Here is a 21,829-nt window from a genome sequence, read left to right as displayed (position 1 = left end):
TCCAATGCGACTGATATAATGCCTAAGCGTGGTTCACTCCGTTTGGAGATGCTTTAACACAATCGACCCTGGACTGCATTTATTATTGCTTATGCACAGTGCTAACATTAGGCTGATCTGGTTAAAGATCTGCATTTAAAGTCATTACATTTTTTAAAATGTGCATATTTGTGGACAATTTGGTAGAATAACTGTTGGACAACAATAATCCCCTCCCTCTTCAACTTCTATATTAATCCCCTGATTGATCTTTTACAGAACCCTGATTTCCATCCTCTTAACCTAGCACAACGCAAAATGCCAGTTCTCTTAAATGCTGATGACGCTGCTATCATTTCACAAACCCCCATAGGTCTGAAGAGAGCAATTAGGGCAACACTCGGCTATTGCAGGCAAAACAAGCTGGTCCTTAACTTCAATAAATCAAAAATTTTAGTTTTTGCTAAAAGACCAAGCCAATACTCATGGAAATTTAAAGGATACAGTTTGGAACAGGTTAGAACATTTAGATACTTTGGTGTGGTTTTCCACTCGCTAGGGACATGGAAGGCACACCTGGATCACACATTGCAAGTAGCCATTAGGTCCTCAAATGCAATCAAACATTTCTTTTAAACAGGTGGAGGTCAGTTAGTACCTGCTGCCTTAAAACTTTTTGAGGCCAAAACATTGGCACAAATTCTTTACGGGGCACAAGCAGGAATCCTTGCAAAGAGAGACTTAGGACCACAATAAATGTTTTGATTTGGTAGCTGCTAGGGTCTCTATCAAGCAATCAAGTCTCAAAGCATCTCTAGAAACATGTTTTTAGTTTCACAAACAGAATTTCAGCAAGGTGTGACAAACAGGCCATTGTGTCTAGATAATTTGTTATCATGGATATCTTAATTTGTATGCTTTTAGTTCCAACTTTCAAATATCTCAGTGTCCAACTACTTTCTTGTCCAGGATATCCCACAACTGCTTATGTGTGATTGTTGACAACACAACGGGCAAGTCTCTCTTCAGCTCTCTTTAGTCAGATCTAGAGTGGGCCAGATGGACACAGGACTGTCCTGTGGAGCCCTTGGTGCTATCTGAGCACGGCTGTTTGCTTGCAGATGTTTCATTACCCATTAAAATGCTGATGCTTCTTAGCTGGATGAACATTTGCAAACAAACAGCCAAGGAAGCACCAAGGACTCCCCAATTCAACCCTGAGCTACACCTATTAATTTCTACAGTGCTGTCATGTATAACATCTCCAGTAGGGCATAAAAAATACTAACCTCCCGCATCAGCAGGGGAGAAAGGGTGAACAAACTGTAGAAGTAGTGCACAATCATCTCATTTTACACAATCACCTAATGCAGTGGCAGGTCTTGGTCTCTAAGAAGAAATGATATTTCCTATGCTAATCTACCCCCACCTTTTGGTGTCTGCCTGCCTGCCTGCCTCTCTCTCTCTCACGCACACACACACACCACCATCATCACCATTATGCTGGGAAATTAAAGAACCGTAGTTTAACGTAAGTTCAGAGCACCAGGTTGGAGGAGAGAGAAGAAACTCTTATCCTGCGCAATGAAGCGTACCTTTTTCACATATAAATATCTACAAGACAAAAGTTAGAAAAATATTTTTTGCAAGTTTTAAATAGTTGCTTGAAAGTGTTACTATAGGAATACATCAATATTCATACAACTGAACTATCAAAAAGCTTCTCCCCCCCACATAGCAGCCTTTGCGTTGCAAGTGAAAATGTGTCAAAATAATAGAACATTGTGCCGCATGTTATCACTTAAAGTAGCAACATTAATCTTCTCTCTTCTGAGAGAACATCTGTACCAGGGCTAAGGTTTCAGGAACAAAGTGTACTGTTCCAGTATAACAAAGATAGAAATGAGGCATTATATATCTTTGATAAACTGTTCAAATTTCCTAAGTGCATAGTACCTTGACAAGGAATATTGCAGAATTGTTTTATAAAAAGGAACAAGTTTTCAAATGGTGGAGAAAGACCAAATCTCCAACATTGCCCAATGCAATTATAATACAGATCAGCAACCCCCCCCCCCCCCAATCCAAAACACAATCCTTTTCCTTATACTCTCCTGGTGGAATACAACAGAAGGGACATATAAAACTGGAGACATGGCAAAGCAAAGTGATCAACAACTCATATTGAGCTTGTTTTTATTGAGTTCCCGTTCCAGGTTTCCTATCAGGGTATCAATGCTTTCTTGCAAGTTTTTAAGGTTAACTTGATGGTTCACTGCAGAATCCATTGTTTGCATTGTTAGATAGGCCTGAAAGGTACGTTCTTTGGACACACAAATGGGGCGCCGAAGCAGCGTTCTGGAAGAATCCGCTTGGCTGCCATCGTCCCCACTTTCTGCCTCTTCTGAAGGGACGTCATCATAGTCTGCTTCGCTCAGAGCTTCTTTGGGACCGACAAAGTAGTTCTCTCCACAAGCAGTCCAGTCTCCTGCATAGCGGTTGCTTGACGGGCTGTCCAGTCTGGCTGGCCTGGATCGCAAGATCCCAGAGACTTCGCTTAAATTTAACATTTGCGGCCGCTGTTTCTTAGGCCTCAGATAGTTCACAGAGGACTGCTGCTCCAGCAAGGCTGACTCTTCAGTTGATGGATGTTGCACTATGATAAAGCATAATTGGAACTCATTTTAGCTTAACAGTACGCCTTAAAAGAAAGCAGCAATATGACATTTTATTTTTTCCCACCGGTCTATGACTTGGGAACATGCATTTATGCATGCACACTGAACAGCCAATAATTCTATTGTACTGATTTTGGTACCAGCCAATCAAGTTATATGGAAAAGAAAAAGCCAACTAGTGGACATTTCGTCTTAAAACTACCATGCCTTTTGTCTACTGCCGCTGAAGGAATCTATTAAAACTTTAACCTGATTAACTCTGCAAGTTGATTTTGCAAGTTAATCACAGTCCAAAATCACAGTACAGTTCGAAGAAGAGCTTCCAAAGGCGATCTACAATCAACTATGTAAGAAAAAGCAGGCAGAACAAACACACATTTGGCACTTTTGTTACCTGAACTCATGGTTTTACAGCTCTAGAAACTAAGTCTCCTCTGGTTATCGCCTTCCTATGGTAAACAGTACAAATGTTTTATTCACCAACAACTGCTACAGAATTCAACTGCAAAAGTTTCTCTTCCAAGCATCTCTCTGCAGTAATGGTTCTATTTTTGGTTCTATTGTTACAATTTTTGGTTCTACTATTATTATCATTATTGATTCTATTGTTATTTTTGCTTATTTTACTTATCACAATATTCGGGTTGCGTAATGGAACACAGAAGGGACATCATTCCTACCATCTTTACTAACTTTGTCAGTAAGACTTGATAAGGAATGGAGAGAACATGGCAGCAGAGACTAATGGAAATTAGATCCAAAAGAAGCTGAGGGACCTTTGAATTGTTTCAACAGTACTGAATGGAAGGAGTTGCATCTCCCTATCGTCTTGTCAGAAGATGCAAAAACTGATGAATGTACAGGCAAAGCTTGTTGTAAAGAATGTAGAAGGAAGATAACGTGAAAAGTAAAGATCTTGTAGGACCAGAGGAAAAAGTGTGAGGATTCAGTGCCATTGTAGTGGGTGCACAGTTAGCAAAAGAAGAATGCACTTTCAAGACTTAAACCTATACAAGGAGTAGTCAACTTATGACCATTTCTTAACGATTGTTTACAACAGTGCTGAAATAATTGACTTAGGACCAACCTCGACAACTTTCTGTCATTGCAGCATTCCTGCAGTGATGTGATTTTATCTCTAGTGCTTGGCAACTGTAGCACATATACAATGGTGGCCGCAACCTGTGGTCATGTGATCTCCCTCTGTAAGCTTCCCAGGTAGCTTCTGACAAGCAAAGTCAATGAGGAAAACCAGCAGGGAAGGTCGGGCTCATATGATGTTTTGCTAAATGATCATGGCAGAAAAAGTCATAAAATCGGGTGTGACGAATTATCTGGTCCCTATTGTGGTCATAAGTTGAGGATAAATTATCTGGTCCCTATTGTGGTCATAAGTCGAGGTTACAGATGAAAAACATTCACTACACCAAGCATCTCTCTCCTACTTGGGTTGGCATATTATCTTGTGAGGCAGTTCGAGTCTCACTAGGCTCAAGGTTGACTCAGCCTTCCATCCTTCCAAGGTTGGAAAATGAGAACTCAGATTGTTGGGGGCAATATGCTGACTCCGTAAACCGCTGAGAGAGGGCTGTGAAGCACTGTGAAGTCGTATATAAGTCTAAGTGCTATGCTATTTATGTGATATCTTTCTTCAAAGACCATTCTGAACTGCGGTGGCTCTGTAATTTCTAATTGTATCTGCCAGAGGTTATATTATTGATATATTCATTACATTTAATCCCGATTTTCCTTTAGAAGCAAAGGGAGATTGTTGTGATATAAAAAGCTAACTCCAGCACATAACAAGGCAGAAGTCAACAAATGCAACCTGTCACTTACTCAGATAATCATAGGAGTAAATTTTCACTCAGGTTCAAATAACTCCCTGGAAGTAGTATATCTTGTCTAACAATTCTGGTTTCTTGTTTTAAAAAGATGAGAAAACATGTACATCAACAAAAGCTCTTCCGATTAATATTGTTTTCTTTGAAACAATGTGCTCATGTGTTAAACCTTAAGTGCCAGTATTATTACATTTTCTGAATAAATAAGGGCCATGATTTTTCAATTTATAAATAAACAGATAAATGAAAAGTTGGTCACAAGCATCATTATCAAGTTTTCCACATTAATCAGTGGCTTGATGTTTGGCTTTACTCCTTCACAGGAACAGAGCTCACTCCACAAGGTTTAATTAAATTTTTGAAAAGCCAAAGAACTTGGCATGATACCCTGTAGTTACAGAAGAGGCTGAAATGCTTAGCCTAATGCTAGTTCTTTGACAATATACACCCAGTCCTCCAGGAGATACCTTTACAGAGAAAAACCTTCTTTTGAGGACCTGATTACTAATAACTCCATTTTGAATCACCAATCAAGCAGCTACATTGCTTATTTCCATATGTTTTATCTGAGCAGATAATATCAGTTATCCGCATTCAGGGAAAAAAACATCTTGACATTCGTTTAACTAACAACCTGATCATTGTGCTAGCAATGAGTCTTCAAAGAGACCATGGTGGCACAGTGGTTAGAATGCAGTACTGTAGATTACTTTTGCTGCCTGCCTGCAGCCAGCAGTTTGATTAGAGCCGAGGTGGCGCAGTGGTTAAATGCAGCACTGCAGGCTACTTCAGCTGACTGCAGTTCTGCAGTTCAGCTGTTCAAATCTCACTGGCTCAGGGTTGACTCAGCCTTCCATCCTTCCGAGGTGGGTAAAATGAGGACCCGGATTGTTGTTGGGGGCAATATGCTGACTCTGTAAACCGCTTAGAGAGGGCTGAAAGCCCTATGAAGCGGTATATAAGTCTAACTGCTATTGATTGTCACTGGCTCAAGGTTGACTCAGCCTTCCATCATTCCGAAATGGGTAAAATGAAGACCCAGATTATTTGGAGCTATATGCTGACTCTGTAAATCACTTAGAGAGGGCTGTAAAGCACTGTGAAGCAGTATATACGTCTTAAGTGCTATTGCTAAGTGCTAAAGTAAAGCTGGCATTACAACAGTGGCATTACACATCTGACCACCAGAAGATGCTATTGCTAAAGCAGAGATCAAATGCTCCAAAAACACTTAAGAGTTGTTCCATGTAACCTACTCATAACTATCTGAAAAATTAGCTGCTGAAGTTAAACCAAGGCCAAAGGTTACACCCCTACATATCTGCCTCAGAGACGTTATAGATAGAACCAAGGTCATCCAATAATAAGGGCAGAGAAAGAAGGAAATGGCAGAAGACCCTAATTGTAAAAACAAAAAAAGGGAGGGGCGAATAAAGCTCATGAAAAAGAGATGCTTTTTGGACATAAGAGACAATGGCCATGAGTATAGTCCTTGAGTTAAGTCAATGGGGATGCTTCAGGGCACTGGTAATAAACAAACAGTTCCAGTTGTTTAAGATGGCTGGATCTTATTTTCTTACTATGGGTGCAAAAAATAATAATCTCATTCATCTTTATTTTAAAGAAACTTAAGGGAAAAAAACATAAGCCTGGAACAGATGCAAAAGAAAAAGAGTACATTAGCAAGATATTACTTTATATAACTATGAAATAAAAAAAATGGTTACAATAGCATAAAGTTATATTGTAATTGATATGCCATAATAACAGGTATAAATAATATGGCATAATAAATTTGTCTTAAGTTTATGCTACAATAAAAGTTGGAACAATGCAAGGGATTCCACTGCTTTTACTGCAACAGATTAATACATTGCTTTGAACAAAATTAAATGTTCTCCATTGTGAGATTTTTTTTTACCTGGCCACAACTGGAGCAGATAATGTAAAACTTCTATATGTTTCTTGAAATCCAAGGCACTGGCCAGCTCTTCTGAATCAGTGAACACTCTGTTGTTGTGGCTGGTAGTTTCCTGCCACTGACTAAGTAATACAGGCCCAAAACACACAGCTAAATTCTGGCAAGTCATTCTGTTTACTTCATGGTATGAAGCCACCCGTTTCAGATGGTCCAAGAGCATCTTTAGAGTAGCCTAAAGAAAAAGAAGAATGGTATTAGTTCATTAATCACAGGGGGGAAATGCAATTAAGAAGAAAGGCAGTGGCAATATTATTGAAGGCCCTGTTCCTTTAATTCCATCACAACACTGTCATTCATGCCCACTAGCAGTGTCCACTTAAGATAACATTTCAAAAATACCTTTTTGTGAAGCAGAAGAGCAGACAGATCTGAGGATTTTGCAGCTGCTCAATATTCTATACATGCCCTTAAGGAAATATTTTGCAAAGGCCAGTGAACTGCAATTTTCTGCATACTTACCTGGACGTAAACCACCCCAAAACATCAATCCTCAGCTTGGAGAAAGGCTTTAACAATCAGCCTAGTCCCATGAACCAATTTAATAGCACTGCATTTAAATAAAACTAAATAGCACACTGCCCCATAATTGGTACTGAATTAAATGGCTAGAAATATTTGGTTGGGGTTCATCTCTCTTGCAAAAAAAGAGTCCTTTCCCCTGATTTCTTTGTTCTTTGAGGTCACAGGCAAACTTTCTATGAAACTGTAATTTTTCTTGTGCCAAAACCAACAAGCATAGTAAGATGTTCCCACCACTTCATTAAGAACACAGGAAGCTACATTACCAAAATTGGAACGCCACACAATCCAGCTCGTAATTATTATCTGACTAGACCATCTGAAGTTTCAGAAAAAAGTCTTTCTCAGCCTAATTGGATTCTTTTGTTTTGGGCTTTTTTGTGATCTATAACTCTTTATTTGCAACAGCTATTGCAGATTGCAAGGTGAATAAATTATCTCTTTTTTTTTAAAAAAAAGATACCATACTAGTGAAAACATATATAAAATCTATGTTGGCATTCCAATGCAAAGACAGAAGATAATTTAACCAACATTGGGGGGGGGGGGTGCTATTAGCTGAAAGCAATAATTTATGAAGTGCTCTATCATAACCAAAATTACTGAGAAAGGGAAATATATGATCAAGTAACATGTCTAGGGTTAAATATAAAGCATAGTGAAAAGAGGGGAGAGATGCTGATGGTAAATAAAACCATCTTTTTGTGAGATCTGAGGGAAGCAACTCTGCTTAGAAAAATGTTTTGTCTAGCTGCCTGGCCATAAAAGGCTACAGTTGGTTTCCTTTACTAGGTTCTCTGCAACAGACGAATAAGTTTCCACATTGTAGTTCAGCATTTTATGACACCATATAAAATTAATTAAGGAGCATGTTTCAGGTTTAGGTGCCCGAAAATAGTAGCTTGCCAGAAGAAAAACCTTGTGTATTGTCCAGAGTAGCTGGCAGTTAGACAGCACATAAATTTAATAAATTATTATTACCAAATCAAAATCATTACAGATAGTCCTTAATTTATGACAATTGGAACCAGAATTTCCCTTGGTAAGCAAGACAGTTGTTAAGCATGAGCACCGATTGTAACTTTGAACAATCACTAAATGAATGGTTCAGGACTAGGTGTATAATATTCATTAAGTATTCACAGTGTTCAACTTTGCTTGAAAACCATTTGTCTCTACCAAAAACTTTGAATGAAATCCTTCTATATTATTTGACAGTGTGCAGAAAATGTGAGTTGGAGATCGGATTCAAAGAAACCATTAGATCATATTGCTATCACCAAACTGATCTGATTATTTCGTTGCTTTGCACATGCATAACAAATCTCTCCTCCCCACACTGTCCAGGATAAATGTTTTCCAATCCAAATCCATAAGGTTTGCCCCAGTTTGGACTCCTGGTGAGATTTGCCAGAGGGGTGTCCTTAAAGGTACATGTTCTTTTTCATGCGCTTCTCTTTGCTATGTAGGATAATGGAAACACACAGAAAAACTGTGATTTCTGGTACTGGATAAGCTTACCACCAAAGTTAAAAGCGGCTGAACAAACAGGGGCACCTGCACAATCAGGCTAAAGGAGCAAAGGGCTCCAGGTGATTGTGTCCCTTGGTTTAGGTGCTCGCGGGTACTTCCTATTCTCAGCCTAACTTACAAAGCATTTAAAACATTAAGCTTTCATAATCAGGGGAATAACTCCATGCCTATTTAATGTATGGTGTCCTGAACCCTAATTATGCCTCTTTCCCTCAATTCCAGCACATCTATACTTTTCTAATATCAACAAAAGAGGTTGAATGAAGTGCCTCCAAAATAAGACGGCTTACCAAAATGGAGTGGGAGGAATCTACCGCTTCGTATTGTTTGGTGGCCACTGTTCTTTCCATCTCTCCAAATAGAACTTTACTTTCTTGTTTTTCTACCCATACATACTTAACTCAAACCCCCAGACAGACAGCTCACAATTTGCTCCACCAAAGCTCTCTGATTTGGGCTACAAAACGCCACACAGTCTCCAAAGACTAAAATAAAATGAAGCGAGCTACTTTTCATGCCATATCACGGTCATCTTGATCTTGGTAGATTTCAGAACCCTTGTTCTAATTTACCAGCGAAATCCAACTTGCCTCAATAATTGAACAACTGTGTTAGTGTATTGCGGGCCAATCTGCTATTATCAACAGCAACCCTGAGTAGCTTCAGGCAATGTTTTGGTGTTGATCTCTATCTCTTTTTTTTCTCCTGGAAGCAAACATTTCAAGGCGAGAAATGGTTATACAAACTGTCTACCTTTATCTGGCATCAGACAATAGCAGCGAGGGAAAGCCCCCAAATCATGTTCACATCACTTCCTCCTACTTGTTAGGGAGAAGGGAATTAAACAACTTACTGAGGGTTTGGAAGGATTAAGGTTAGGCAGACTGGTGAATCTTTTTTAAAGGAATACTTAAGTAGCCTTTCTTTCAATGCAACTGCATGCAAGTTTCATGCTGCATCTATTCTGCCATACACAGATAGACTGGCTTGATTATAGAATAATTCCAGCAAATCTTCTTAAAAAGTGACTTTGCAAAGCTAATGTTACTGCTAGAACTTGCTCCTATTCTGCCTGGACAAGCCGGTAGCCAACCTGCCCGGTTGGCATAGAGCAGATTGAATATGTTCTAATGGCTTTCATGTGCAAAGCTAGGATCACTTCTTGTGATTCAGCCTGGACAAACCAACAGCTGCTTTGTACAAGCAACATCAAAGCAAATTCTGACAATCTCCAGCAAAAAGGCATGCAAGTCCAGCTCAGAATTCGCTCCCTCAACAAGCTGACAGAGGAGTCCTCATTTTCTCCAACTGCTGCTATAAAAAGAAAAATATCAATCCAAAATAAATGTAGAACATAGCGGCTTTCTCAAAAATAAAGTCCAGGTTTGCAATCAAAATGAAATTCATCTTTCCTATGAAAAATAGGGTTTTATATGTCATTCATCATTTCAATGAAAACTGATATATTTTTGCCAAACTGTTAACTCCAATTAATCAATGAAATCATTATATTATTATTATCCAGAGGTAGATGCACAAATATATTTATTTTAGGAGATCATGGTATCACAAATGCTGAGAATCCCTGATGTGGTTTTAACATCTTGTGAGTCAATTCATTGAGCCAACTTAGCTGAAGCCACCGGAAGTCAAGCCAAAGTTTTATTCTGAAGAGGGGAAAAGGAGGGAAAAAGTGAAAGTGATACAGGTAGTCCTTGACTTACAACCACAAATGAACTCAACATTTCTATTGCTAAGCAAGACAGTTGTTAAGTGAGTTTTGCCCCATTTTATGAACTTTTTTGCACAGTTGTTAAGTGAATCACTGCAGTTGTTAAGTGAATTGTGAGGTTGTTACACGAATATGGCTTTCCACATTGACTGCTTCTCGGAGGCTGGCTGGGAAGATTGCAAATGGTGATTTTCATAAGCATGAAAACTGATCATAAGTCACTTTTTTTCAGTAAATTTGTAACTTCAAGCAGTCACCAAATGAAAATGGTTGGAAGTCGAGAATGACCTGTACTCCTTAAGCTAGGATTCCCAAACCTCTGGGCTGCAGCTCACTACTGGGCGGTGACCTATTGGCAACTGGGCCACTCCAGTGCAATGGTCCAGTTCTCCTTTCCTCCTCCCAGTCAGGCCAAGCTGCAAAGATTGGAGATCACTAGCCTATTTGGAACTGGGGCCCACAAGCAGCTAGCCAGAGCATGCATGGGTGCAGCTCAACTGTTGCAAGCGGCATTAGAATGCATGGGTGCTGGCCCGCTGCTGGCGAGGACCAATTCCCCTCTCCCCCACAGCTAGGCTACCAAGCCACAAAGGCTGGGGACCACTGCCTTAAGCCATGCAGTAGTTCATTGGGTTAACAAATACTTACTTTCTCCACTTCTGGCAGGCAATCCAAGAGAGCCATTGTATATTCTGAATCATTACAATCATTTTCACATCCATTTGCTGTCATTTTCAAAGGTCTTTTTACCATGGCATCCAATACTGCTTCATAAAGTTGTTTAGTTATCAATGGAGAAGGCAACTCCCTTAAATAATCTTTGAGGATACCTAAACAAGGCATGCAGGGAAAACAAAGTGTAATGAATTTATCAGAGAGTCACATTTCAGCAGGACAATCAATAGTGCTCATGCAGAAATTATCTCAAAATTGGGTAGCTTGGAGACACACATGCACAATATGTGTGTGTGTGTGTGAAATCTGAAAATCATTTATAGCTCTGAATGTTAGTTCTTGTTTCTTTTATTCTATCTATGTTGTGTGCTCCTTAAAGGAAATGCCAAAATTAATATAAAACTTTACTGGGAATAGCAATGATAGCATTACATCACTTCTAAATTTTAATACACTTAACATTTTATCAGAATGTTCTAAGTAGTCACAACCACAAGAGAATGTAGGTTGTTCTGTCCCCGGCTCAGAACTGTTGCAAATGTTTTATTGATTCTTATTTACATATGTTAATTCCACTGTGTCTCATGTCATTTAAAACAAAAATTCGGAACTGGACATTCAGGACAAAGATGCTGGCCCTCTCTGTTGCAATGTCTTAACTTCCTTCTGTTCACACATACCTCATCCACTCTAGTTCCTGCCATATGCAGCCCAGTGGCATTTAAAAAAAAACTCAATGCATTCAGCATTGAAAATACCCAAGTTATTCGTTTGTAGCCCACCTTCCTTTTTAATTTATCAGCCTCTACAAATTGTGCAAGCCGCTCTAAGGTATAGTTCTTGAATCAAATGCAGTCCCACTCAGATTTCAAGAGCTGTAATGGTGCAGTGGTTAGAATGCAGTCCTGCAGTCTAGCTCATTCCTCACTCCAAGAGTTCGATTCTGAGCGGTTCAAGGTTGACTCAGCCTTCCATCCTTCCGAGGTTGGTAAAATGAGGACTGAGATTGTTGGGGGCAATATGTTGACACTGTAAACCGCTTAGAGAGTGCTGTAAAGCACTAAAAAGTGGTATGTAAATCTGCTTTTGCTTTGCTATCATGCACATGATCCCCAACAGTTGCAATAGATTATCAATTTTAATTTAACAGAAGTTTGGCATTGTTAACTATATGGGGAATAAGTCATGTGTGTTGGATTTACTTAATTTAATTTCCATTAAATTAAGTTTTCTGTGGAGGAGGACGCTCAAATGCCATGTGTAGCCCTTAATTGAAGGTGGACATATATTTATGATAATTATTTTAAGTATTTGTTTTATTTTTGTTGTATGCTCCTCAAAGTCACATGTTTCTGAGATGGGCAGCTATATAAATTGGATTAATAAATAAATGTTATACTGAGACATTCAAACCCAAGCAAGCAGTAGACTTGTTAAAAGTAAAACAGCAAAATAGGTGAAAGTAAAAGGAGGCAGTTGAGCCCACATCCTGATTATGTTAATTATGATTGGTTGGGTTTTTTTAATCTCAGCGGCAGCTTATGTTATATATTGATTTATTATAACGTTTTTATTTTGTTGTTAAACATTGCTAGCCCCTTGAATTACATATTTGAGGTAGGTGGCTGTACAAATTGAGTAAATACACACAGACATAAACACCACAACTAGTTCCCTCCTCCAAAAGCTAAAAGAAGCATAACAGACCTTTCCCGGATGGTGGCCCAGCGCAAAGGGAGAGGGGGGAAGAGGGGATAGTTTTGTGCGAGGGGAAGGTGCATGCATGTGCGGACATGGCTTCCTTTGTGTGAGTTTGTGCACATGCCCGCCATTTGTGCAAGTGGGGCGGCTATGAATGGCCAGCCAGCTGCTTGTATGAGTTGGGCTGTGAGCATGCATGCATGTGCACACTGGTCCATCGTCATGCAGCCCGGTTGCTAATAGGCCATGGCCTGGTATTGGTCCATGGTCCACAGATCGGGGACCCTGGAATAGATCTTATCAAGTGAAAAAATTATATTAGTTTGCTTGTTCCCTTAACATTTAAAAAACTGTTCTTGATGGAAACACAACAAACCAAGTCAGATTTTTAAAAACGGTCTACCTCTTTGTCTATTGTTTTTTTTTTTTTTTTAAAAGAGATTAAATTAGGGAAGAATTCAAAACTGAATTGAATCACAGCCTTTTAATTCAGAAAAATCTGAGTAAGGATGGGAACAGAGATTAATATTGATCCTGCTGAACCCAACCTTCCCTTTTACTCTGATACCCTGTTCTCCAGAAAAAAAGACCTCCCCGGATAATAAGCCCAATAAGGCTTTTGAGCGCATGCACTAAAATAAGCCCCCCCTCCTGAAAATATTGCAACACAGCAGCATCCATGAGGTGACCATGCTTGCCTCACCTGGACCTCAAAAATAATAAGACCTCCCCCAAAATAAGGCCAAGTGCTTATTTCGGGGGTCAAAAGGAAATAAGACCCTGTCTCATTTTCGGGGAAACACAGTAGTGGAAGCAGTCTCATTTCTTCTCAGGTATCAAACTGCAAATGTTATATTCCTTTATTTTAATCAGATAATAACACTTTTACTATACACAGATGTTTTTAAAGGTAGCCAATAACATCACTAGGAAAATGCCTTCAGGTCCTATGAGCAATATATTTCTGGAGGTCTCTTCAAGCTACTTTTTACATTGTTAAGTGTCCCTTTATCTTTTTTAAAAATCTGATTTTGATCAAAATAAATTGGATTAATTGACTGCTTCTTCCCTATTACTAGAAGGCATCGCATGTTTGCTTGAAAGGCTGAGTCGCTGATTTTGCACCTCCTCAACCTCTCCAAAGTTGCCCACCACCATCATAGGCAAAGCAACACAATCTTTGTGCAGTTTAAACTACAACATCCTGTTTATTTCAGGAATCTCTGCAATCCCATGCTACATTTTGGGCTATAAAATGTCAAGACACAGATATTTTTGTTTTCCTGAACTATTAAAATCTAAACTCAGATTTTAATTGCTTTGCTCCCATTTCGCTCATGCAAGCCGCCGAATGTAAGCTGAGCCTTAATAAATTGTACTGTTTAATACAGAATGAAAACAAAGAGCTGAAAGTAGGAAGCTGAGATACCAATTTAAGTATCTGGCAAATAAAGGCCTTGTTAATCCCCAAACCATGACAGAAATACCACTGTTGAATTTTTCTTAACAAAGCAAGACTTGTTGCAAGACTCAGTGTGCCTACCACAAATCTTACCCTATGACCCAACTGTAATGTGAATTGTGTTAACTGAAGACTCTGTTAAAGAACAGACTTTTTAAGATTAAAGCAAGGGGCTCCATTTCTACTCTTCATAGAGAAGGGGATTCAGAAAGTTACTGGGACTACAAAATTTCAGTGTCACCCTCAGAATCTTGCATGTTAAAAACACTGCTTTTTTGTCTAAGTATTTCAAGGAAAGATTGTCCACAAATTGGCAATCTAAACCAGCTTTTCCCTCGACAATCTCCAGATGTACTAAAACCCAAACATTTAGTTCAGAGGTGTCCGATCTTGGCAACTTTTAAGACCTGAGGACTTATATTTGCAGAATGCTGGCTGGGGAATTCTGGAAGTTAAAGTTCACAAGTTTTAAGGTTGCCAAGATTGGACACCTCTGGTTCAGACGATCCCAATTTAGGAAAGGCTTAAATCAACAGCAGGATCAAATACTTGTAAATAACACTTCTGGGCTTTCAATATTTTAAAGCATAGGAGTAGGGGAACTAATCACGAACAGAGTTTTGCTATCTTCCGAGCAAAGGAGCTGCTCCGAGACAGCACAAAATACCTAAGTAAGAGGAAATGAGTCTGCTATGGATTTTTAAAAGTACTCAATAAGAAGGCACTTCTGGAATGTTTTTTCACAGGAGCCACACTGAGCTCTGCAATCAAGTCACCTGGTCTTTCCTTTTCAAAACACTTTCTCTCGCTTCATTCCTCTATGAAACAAATTGTCAGCCTTCTGACCCTACACTGTTCTCCTTTTAGAGACCCTTTAAAAGAGGGCAGCTATTTTTTATGGACTGGCATATCCTGACAGCTTTATTTTTCTTGTTCCAACCATCGCTGGCACAGAATATAGGCAATAATGAGAGAAAACGCATACTTCTCCAATCCACCTAATTAATTTCTCATTTTTCTAACCCACTGAACTGTCAACTATACGGTATACTTTACTACGAGAGAGTTCACATGGCTGGAAGCAGACACGATGCAGAAATATCAGAAATCAGCCAGCTGCTAAATTTGCTAAGGCACATTATTCTGAATGACATGTGCATTTTCACTGTAAGCCAGTGCCAGCCACAGAAATATTTCCGAGGCAAAGTTTAATAATTAAATGTGCATTTCCTTAGCAACAGAATAGATCTCCAAAAGAGGAAGAGGAAGAAAAGTAACCTTTGAGACGCAGACTTGAAAAAGTATTTGACTTTAAAAGGAAAATATTAAGTGGTTTTTCACCGAAGAGGAATTCTGAAGATTGGCAAATTACTAGAACAATGCCTATTACTTTATTAGAGATATGCAAATCTCTTAACAAGGTGCTTCTCTTTCAATAAAGTGCCCTTTGAAAGACATTCCTCAATATTTAGACGCCACTGCTCAATCTGATTCAAAACTCTCTTAGGTTAGCAGACAAAACAAAAATCTAGTATTATACTACCCTAACCTTTACAAATGTAAATACTGGCATGTCCATTCTCCAACAGTGCTCATTTTAATTAGATCAGCAGAGATATTTTTCTCCTTACTTGCCCAAGTTGGAGATGTATTCTAAGAACAGGAGCAGGGGTGGGTTTCAACCGGTTCGCGGCAGTCCCCGCGAACCAGTTGGTCGGCGAACCCGGAAGTAAGTAACTTCCGGGAACGGCGAAGGGCCCGCCCGCCTGCACTCCTTACCCGGTTTTGATGAGTTCTGCGCTTCCACGCATGCGCAGGACGCATACAGCGCCTGCGCGATCCTCCAGGAGCAGCTGGAGCATCGCACAGACGCTAGTACACATGCGTGCACTGCGTGCGTGCACGAGGACGCCGCCGGCCCCGTTCCAACCGAACCGGTTGGAACGGGGCGAGAAACCCACCCCTGAACAGGATTCATACTTTGGTGTCACCTGCAGCTTTGAAGTTGGGGAAAAGTCTGATTCCTTGGCATTCTTAGCAAAGAGCAGAATTCCACTTGCTATGACAAATAAATAATCAAATCAACTCGTTCCAGTTTCTGAACTTTAAACAAGTGCTGTTTGGGAAACTAAGATTAATGATGACTGAGAGGTAGCTTTTTAAACTTGAAAGCTGAGGTTTTTAGGACATGAAACTCAGAAGCTGATTCCAGTTTCTATTCTTGCTACTATATAAAACTATCCCTCCATTGCTGCATGCCCCAAATAAATCATAAATAATGGACTTTGAAGATTTACAAGACAAGATTAACAATTCAATAGTCATATATTAACAAGCCCTGTAATGTGTGTGGCAGCCAGAAAATGTATTATTTTTACCCATTCTCAGCTACAAAATCCTATTTTGCTTTAGGGATAGGAACATCTGCAGTGACTGGACTGGGTCAAATGTTTTAATGTTGTGGTTTCAAAGCACAAAAATAATTGTGCTTAACCTCACAGATTACATGATGGCCATTAGACAATAGGGCTTTTTTAAAGGCTTATATATCAAGAGTTGTTACCTACTTGCAACTCTATCATGTTCAGAGGTGAATAACAGAGGCAAAGGACATTCAAAGAGTATGGCTTATTCCTCAGATGTGGTATGTATAAACGTCCCACAATAATTGGCTGGTCACTGATGAAAATAGGATACTAGCTCTAAGGATGAATAGCAATAGCATAACAGTTAGACTTATAGACCGCTTCATAGGGCTTTCAGCCCTCTCTAAGCGGTTTACAGAGTCAACATATCGCCCCCACAGTCTGGGTCCTCATTTCACCCACCTCGGAAGGATGGAAGGCTGAGTCAACCTTGAGCCGGTGAGATTAGAACCGCTGAACTGCAGATAACAGTCAGCTGAAGTGGCCTGCAGTACTGCACCCTAACCACTGCGCCACCTCGGCTCTTGTTGAATGCTTGTTCTAAGACAGCAAACTCGGCTCTTGAATGCTTGTTCTAAGACAGCAAACTCTTTATGGGGAACTCTACAATTCAGACTCTGTGCATATAAATAAAAGCAGCTGTGGCCGCTCAAACAAAAAGAGGAAAGAAGGCAAGAGACTTTCTAATTCCAAAACAGCTGTAATTCAAACAACGTTGCTTGAAACTGTCCATCCCTACAGGAAATTCCATTCTGGAGACCTTCTTGTCATCCAAGAAGTGTAAAACAGGAATTTTCCTTAAAAAGGAAGTTATAAATTTTATTTTATTCAACTGTGCGACAACGTATAAAACCACTGAGAAAGTTTAGCACATGATTCAAGATGGTATCCCATATTTCTATTCATCTATACTGGGGGTGATACTTTAGAATGTGTAACAAAATGTTTTTGGGTAGAGTTCTCTCCTTAAGGGTGCAGATCCTCCACCTGTTTCTTGCCTGCACAGGCACCCACTTCTGTTTTGTACTGTGCAAAATCCTATTGAGATGTTTCTACCCCCAAGGCCTTTAGAACCTCTGCACACCTATGAACTCTCTAACATCTCTTGAATATTTTTGAGGCGCACAAGCAATGGCATTCAACAGTCCAAACATTTCAAATGAAAGAAATAATTAACTCTTTTGCATAAGAAGCCAAGAATGTATACTTTTTTTGAAAAAAACATACTACTGCACAGACTCAACTACAATAAATATTTAAGAAAGACTCCTGCAAACCTATAACAAAGGGCAGGGAAGCTGTTTGGGGCATAATATGGAATAAAATTATTTACATTTTACCCTTCTGATTTATAAGAGGGTAGATAATACAAACATGTACAATTTTTTCAGTGTGCACATAGCTGATATGTTAATTATCTCAGGGAAATAATAAATTCCATCCTTATTGCCAGATGTAAAAGAAGTTCTCAAAAGCTTTTCCTATATTCCATAAATTCATAGCTCCAAGAACCTCTTGATCAAAAATGTAATTTGGATTTATACAAAGCTTACGTTGGTTTCAAAAGAAGAGAATGGAAGAAAATGTACACTAGTTTATTTGTTCAGTAGAGCAAGCTCATTTCCCAGATTTAAAAAAAAATGAAGAAACCTACATGTTCAGCTGCCACCCTCAGACAATGTTCAGTTTGGAACTGGGGAGAGGGAAAAGCCACATCTGGAGCCCTAAAGCAACCATCTTTTCTCCTCTCTAGCTTTGTTTTAAACAATCCAAGGTCAGAACCTTGGGTGAAGAAAGGAAAGGTTATACATATATTAATATTATATATTAATTTTTTTTGCCACCCATCTCACCACAAGGGGACTCTGGCTGGCTTACAACATTAAAATGAAACCATAAATGTATAAAATCACATCGAAACGACAATTAAATACAAACTATAACTAAAGATGGGGAAGAAGAGAGAGTATACAGGGAGTGAGATGGAGACTGCTATTAGTTGATCAACCACCTTCAGTGTGAAATTCCCCCATCAAGGCCCCAAGCCAACTGGTAGAGCCAGGTCTCCACGCTCTTATGGAAAATCAGGAGGGTGGGTGCTCCAAAGGGCGGGGCCACAGCAGAGAAGGCTTTGATTGATGGGATCCACAGCATATATCATAAAGAAGCTATGTTCAGACAAGTTTCCCATCAGTGTACTGGGGTTGGCAACTGAAATCAGATGGGTCATTGGTTCATGCCTTTAGAATTTCTGTTTTCAGTGAAATGTAAAAAAAATCCCACTTTCATTAAAAAAGAGTTTCATAAGACCCTTACAGCTGATTTAGCCTTTATATCAAGATGTGGTAGCCGTTAAATAGTAATTGTTGCACAGTTTTTTTTTATTAAGCTATGAATATACTGACAGTATAACCAATTATGTTGTATATATGATGTACAATGACAATAAAGGTTGTACTATACTAGTAGATACAATAAAGCACTTGCCATGCTTTCTTCAATGTACCCATGCTTAGGTTCCATTCATACATATTGACTAGAATTCTAGGACAACATTTCTCAACCTTGGCAATTTTAAGACATGTGGACTTCAACCTCCAGAATTCTCCAGCCAGCACTCATCTGGAACCAAAATTATTCCAGAATCCAGAACAAAACTGAATCTATATCAAAACTGACAATATTGTTCTTACAAAGTTAAATATACCCTCACCTTGCATTTAGTGACAAGGTTTCCAATTATGACCAATTAGATCCCACAGATTAGGCCTCCTCCGAATACCATCTGCTAGCCAATGTCGACTATCGACCCCTCGGGGGAGGGCCTTCTCTGTGGCTGCTCCGGCCCTCTGGAACGATCTCCCCGTGGAGATCCGGACCCTCACCACCCTTCAGGTTTTCCGCAAAGCCATTAAGACCTGGCTGTTCTGGCAGGCTTGGGGCTGATGAGTTCCCAGCCCACTTGAATTGTTGCGACTGTTGCTTTGTTTTTAACTTGTTTGTCTTTTTGTTTTGTTGTTTGTATTCCCTTCCACCTTTGTTTGTTAGCCGCCCTGAGTCCCTCGGGAATAGGGCGGCATACAAATGGAATAAACATTTCCAACATGTCCAAACATTTCCACAGTGGGCAGATATTAGTTCAAAAGTCTTGATTTTAGGACATTATTTGTTAAAAACGTCCTTTAATATTAACTTATATGATACACTGCACAATAAAACCCCAATGGCATTCTGAGCATTTATTTATCCTTCTATAAAAAGCAAATTTGTTACCTGTTATCACATTTATATCTGGGTACTGAGTTTCACATAGAGTAACTGCTTTGCTATCCTTCTCAAATGCCTCTCGGAGTTCTTTCTTCACAGCTGCCGACCCACATAAACGGTAGAGCCCTACAACCTAGAAATAAAATATAAATCTTACAGAGTAACATCATGTAGTTTAATATAAAAATATAAATCAAATATTCAACAGAAATGCAATCTTAAATATCTTTGTACTCAATATACTCTAAAAGGATTAGAAGGAAAACCTGTATGAAATAAAATCTTTATCAGAAAAAAGCAAAATTATCCATGTTGCATTAAGCATATCGACTGTGCTAAATAACTGTGGTAATGGAGAGGAAATAGCTATTTTAATTGCAATGAATAGAGTGGTATAATAGGACGAGACCAAAGTTTATCCATATTTACCACAAAAGCTTAGAGTTTGTAAACTTTCACAGGGACTTTACATTCAGTCCTAGTCATCAAACTGATGGGTTAGCTCCATCTTACCTTCAGCATTATCTACCCTAGTAGAGTCTACCTGCCTACTCTATTAGAATCCTTTCCCAAGAAGTCAAGGAAAAATGTCATAGAGGGGCTTTCTCAGGGATAAACACTCATTTTGAATCAAATGTGCTGTTCAAAAAGCAACTGGACTTTGTTGGTTTGTTCCTTGAAAATGTTTTGCTTCTTATCCAAGAAGCTTCTTCAGTTCTCAATTCAGTTCTTCAGAACTCAAGAAGCTTCTTGGATGAGAAGCAAAACATTTTCAAGGAAAAAAACCTCCAAGAATGCCTAGTTGCCTTTGGAAAAGCACCCTTGGGACAACCATGACCTTGATGATTGGGAATCTCCATCGACACTCACTTTGAAATACAGAAGCCTGCATCTTGAAATGAGGATGAACTCTTTCCTATATAAAGTGTTGTCTGCACTGAGGGTGAGCTGTAAAATATGATTTATAGGGTTAGGGTGTTGTGGGACCTAGATGTTTCTGGGTTATTTAATAAACTGAGGTTAAATAAACCATTAGTTACCAAAAACTGCAAACCCAGTTTTTATTCCCTCAATGCAGCACTGATCTAGTTATTCTTACAGTGAGAAAATGGAAAAGGATACACTGTACTATTATCTTTTTAATAATAAATTATCCATATTAATTAAATTATGGTGATGCATTTATTGCAATTTGGACTTACAAAGATGTTTTGTCTGTTTTTATAGAAGCACATATTTTTCTTCTGCATGGTACAGCCAAATATCACATGTCAAGAAATCATGGGCAGGCAATTTGCTAGCAGTAAAACATTTAAAAGGCTCTTCTGATTAGGAACCCTTCTGATTAGGAATATATATGCTTTAAAGAATGGACCAACATAGTTTCAGCACAAAATTTTTAAAAAATCTAAATCATACCACGAAAAATCGCTTATTTCCTAGCAAAAGTAGAAGTAATCTTAAGAGTTTTTTAAAAGGCAATTCCATTATAGCTAACATAAAAGGGAAAATAAGTTATAGTAATAAAGTTGTATTATCTTAGCATTTTTAATGGAAGCTGGAATAGAAATTTAACTAATAACAGTAGCACCTCATGTACACACTATGTGCATCACTCACTCTTTTAGATGCTTCATTATTACAAATGAATTATTTCAGTTGTAGGGTGAAGCTTTGTTACTGCACAATGCAATGTAAGAGAGTGAGACATGGAATATATCTGGTATTTTTTTTAATCCAAATATTTCTCATATAAATGCATCCTGTTACAGTGATAGCGTCTAAACCAGAACTAAATGTTTACATGCTACTTGAAATTCAGGATTACATTTTCTCTAACAAATGGAGAAGTTGGATAAATAATTCTTTCATAATATAAACTAAAGCAGTATAAAAAAGCTTTAGTCATCAACATTAAATACCAAAGAGTATTATGGTACTTCAAATACTAACTCATTTATTACATTTTTGTCCAGAGCCCAGTCCACAAAAACTTCAACCACAATATATTTGCTAGACTTTTGTTATGTTT

General features: G+C 38.8%; 1 protein-coding gene across 1 annotated transcript in view; it reads right to left on the bottom strand.

The window, feature by feature from the left end:
• Nucleotides 1-753: 753 nt before the first annotated feature.
• The window catches only part of SYDE2 (synapse defective Rho GTPase homolog 2), a 42,201-nt gene continuing 21,125 nt past the window's right edge, over nucleotides 754-21,829 (bottom strand). The window contains exons 4-7 of the mRNA XM_032217431.1: nucleotides 19,804-19,930; nucleotides 10,915-11,096; nucleotides 6,423-6,654; nucleotides 754-2,635 (exon numbers count right to left, since the gene is read on the bottom strand). Coding sequence (XP_032073322.1) covers nucleotides 2,151-2,635; nucleotides 6,423-6,654; nucleotides 10,915-11,096; nucleotides 19,804-19,930 — 1,026 coding nt within the window. The 3' untranslated portion in view covers nucleotides 754-2,150. The remainder of the gene's footprint in view (nucleotides 2,636-6,422; nucleotides 6,655-10,914; nucleotides 11,097-19,803; nucleotides 19,931-21,829) is intronic.

Source organism: Thamnophis elegans, chromosome 5 (assembly GCF_009769535.1).
Source record: "Thamnophis elegans isolate rThaEle1 chromosome 5, rThaEle1.pri, whole genome shotgun sequence".
Taxonomy (NCBI): Eukaryota; Metazoa; Chordata; class Lepidosauria; order Squamata; family Colubridae; genus Thamnophis; species Thamnophis elegans.
The sequence above is the reverse complement of the archived record's forward strand: the minus strand, read 5'-3'. Positions and strand labels throughout refer to the sequence as shown.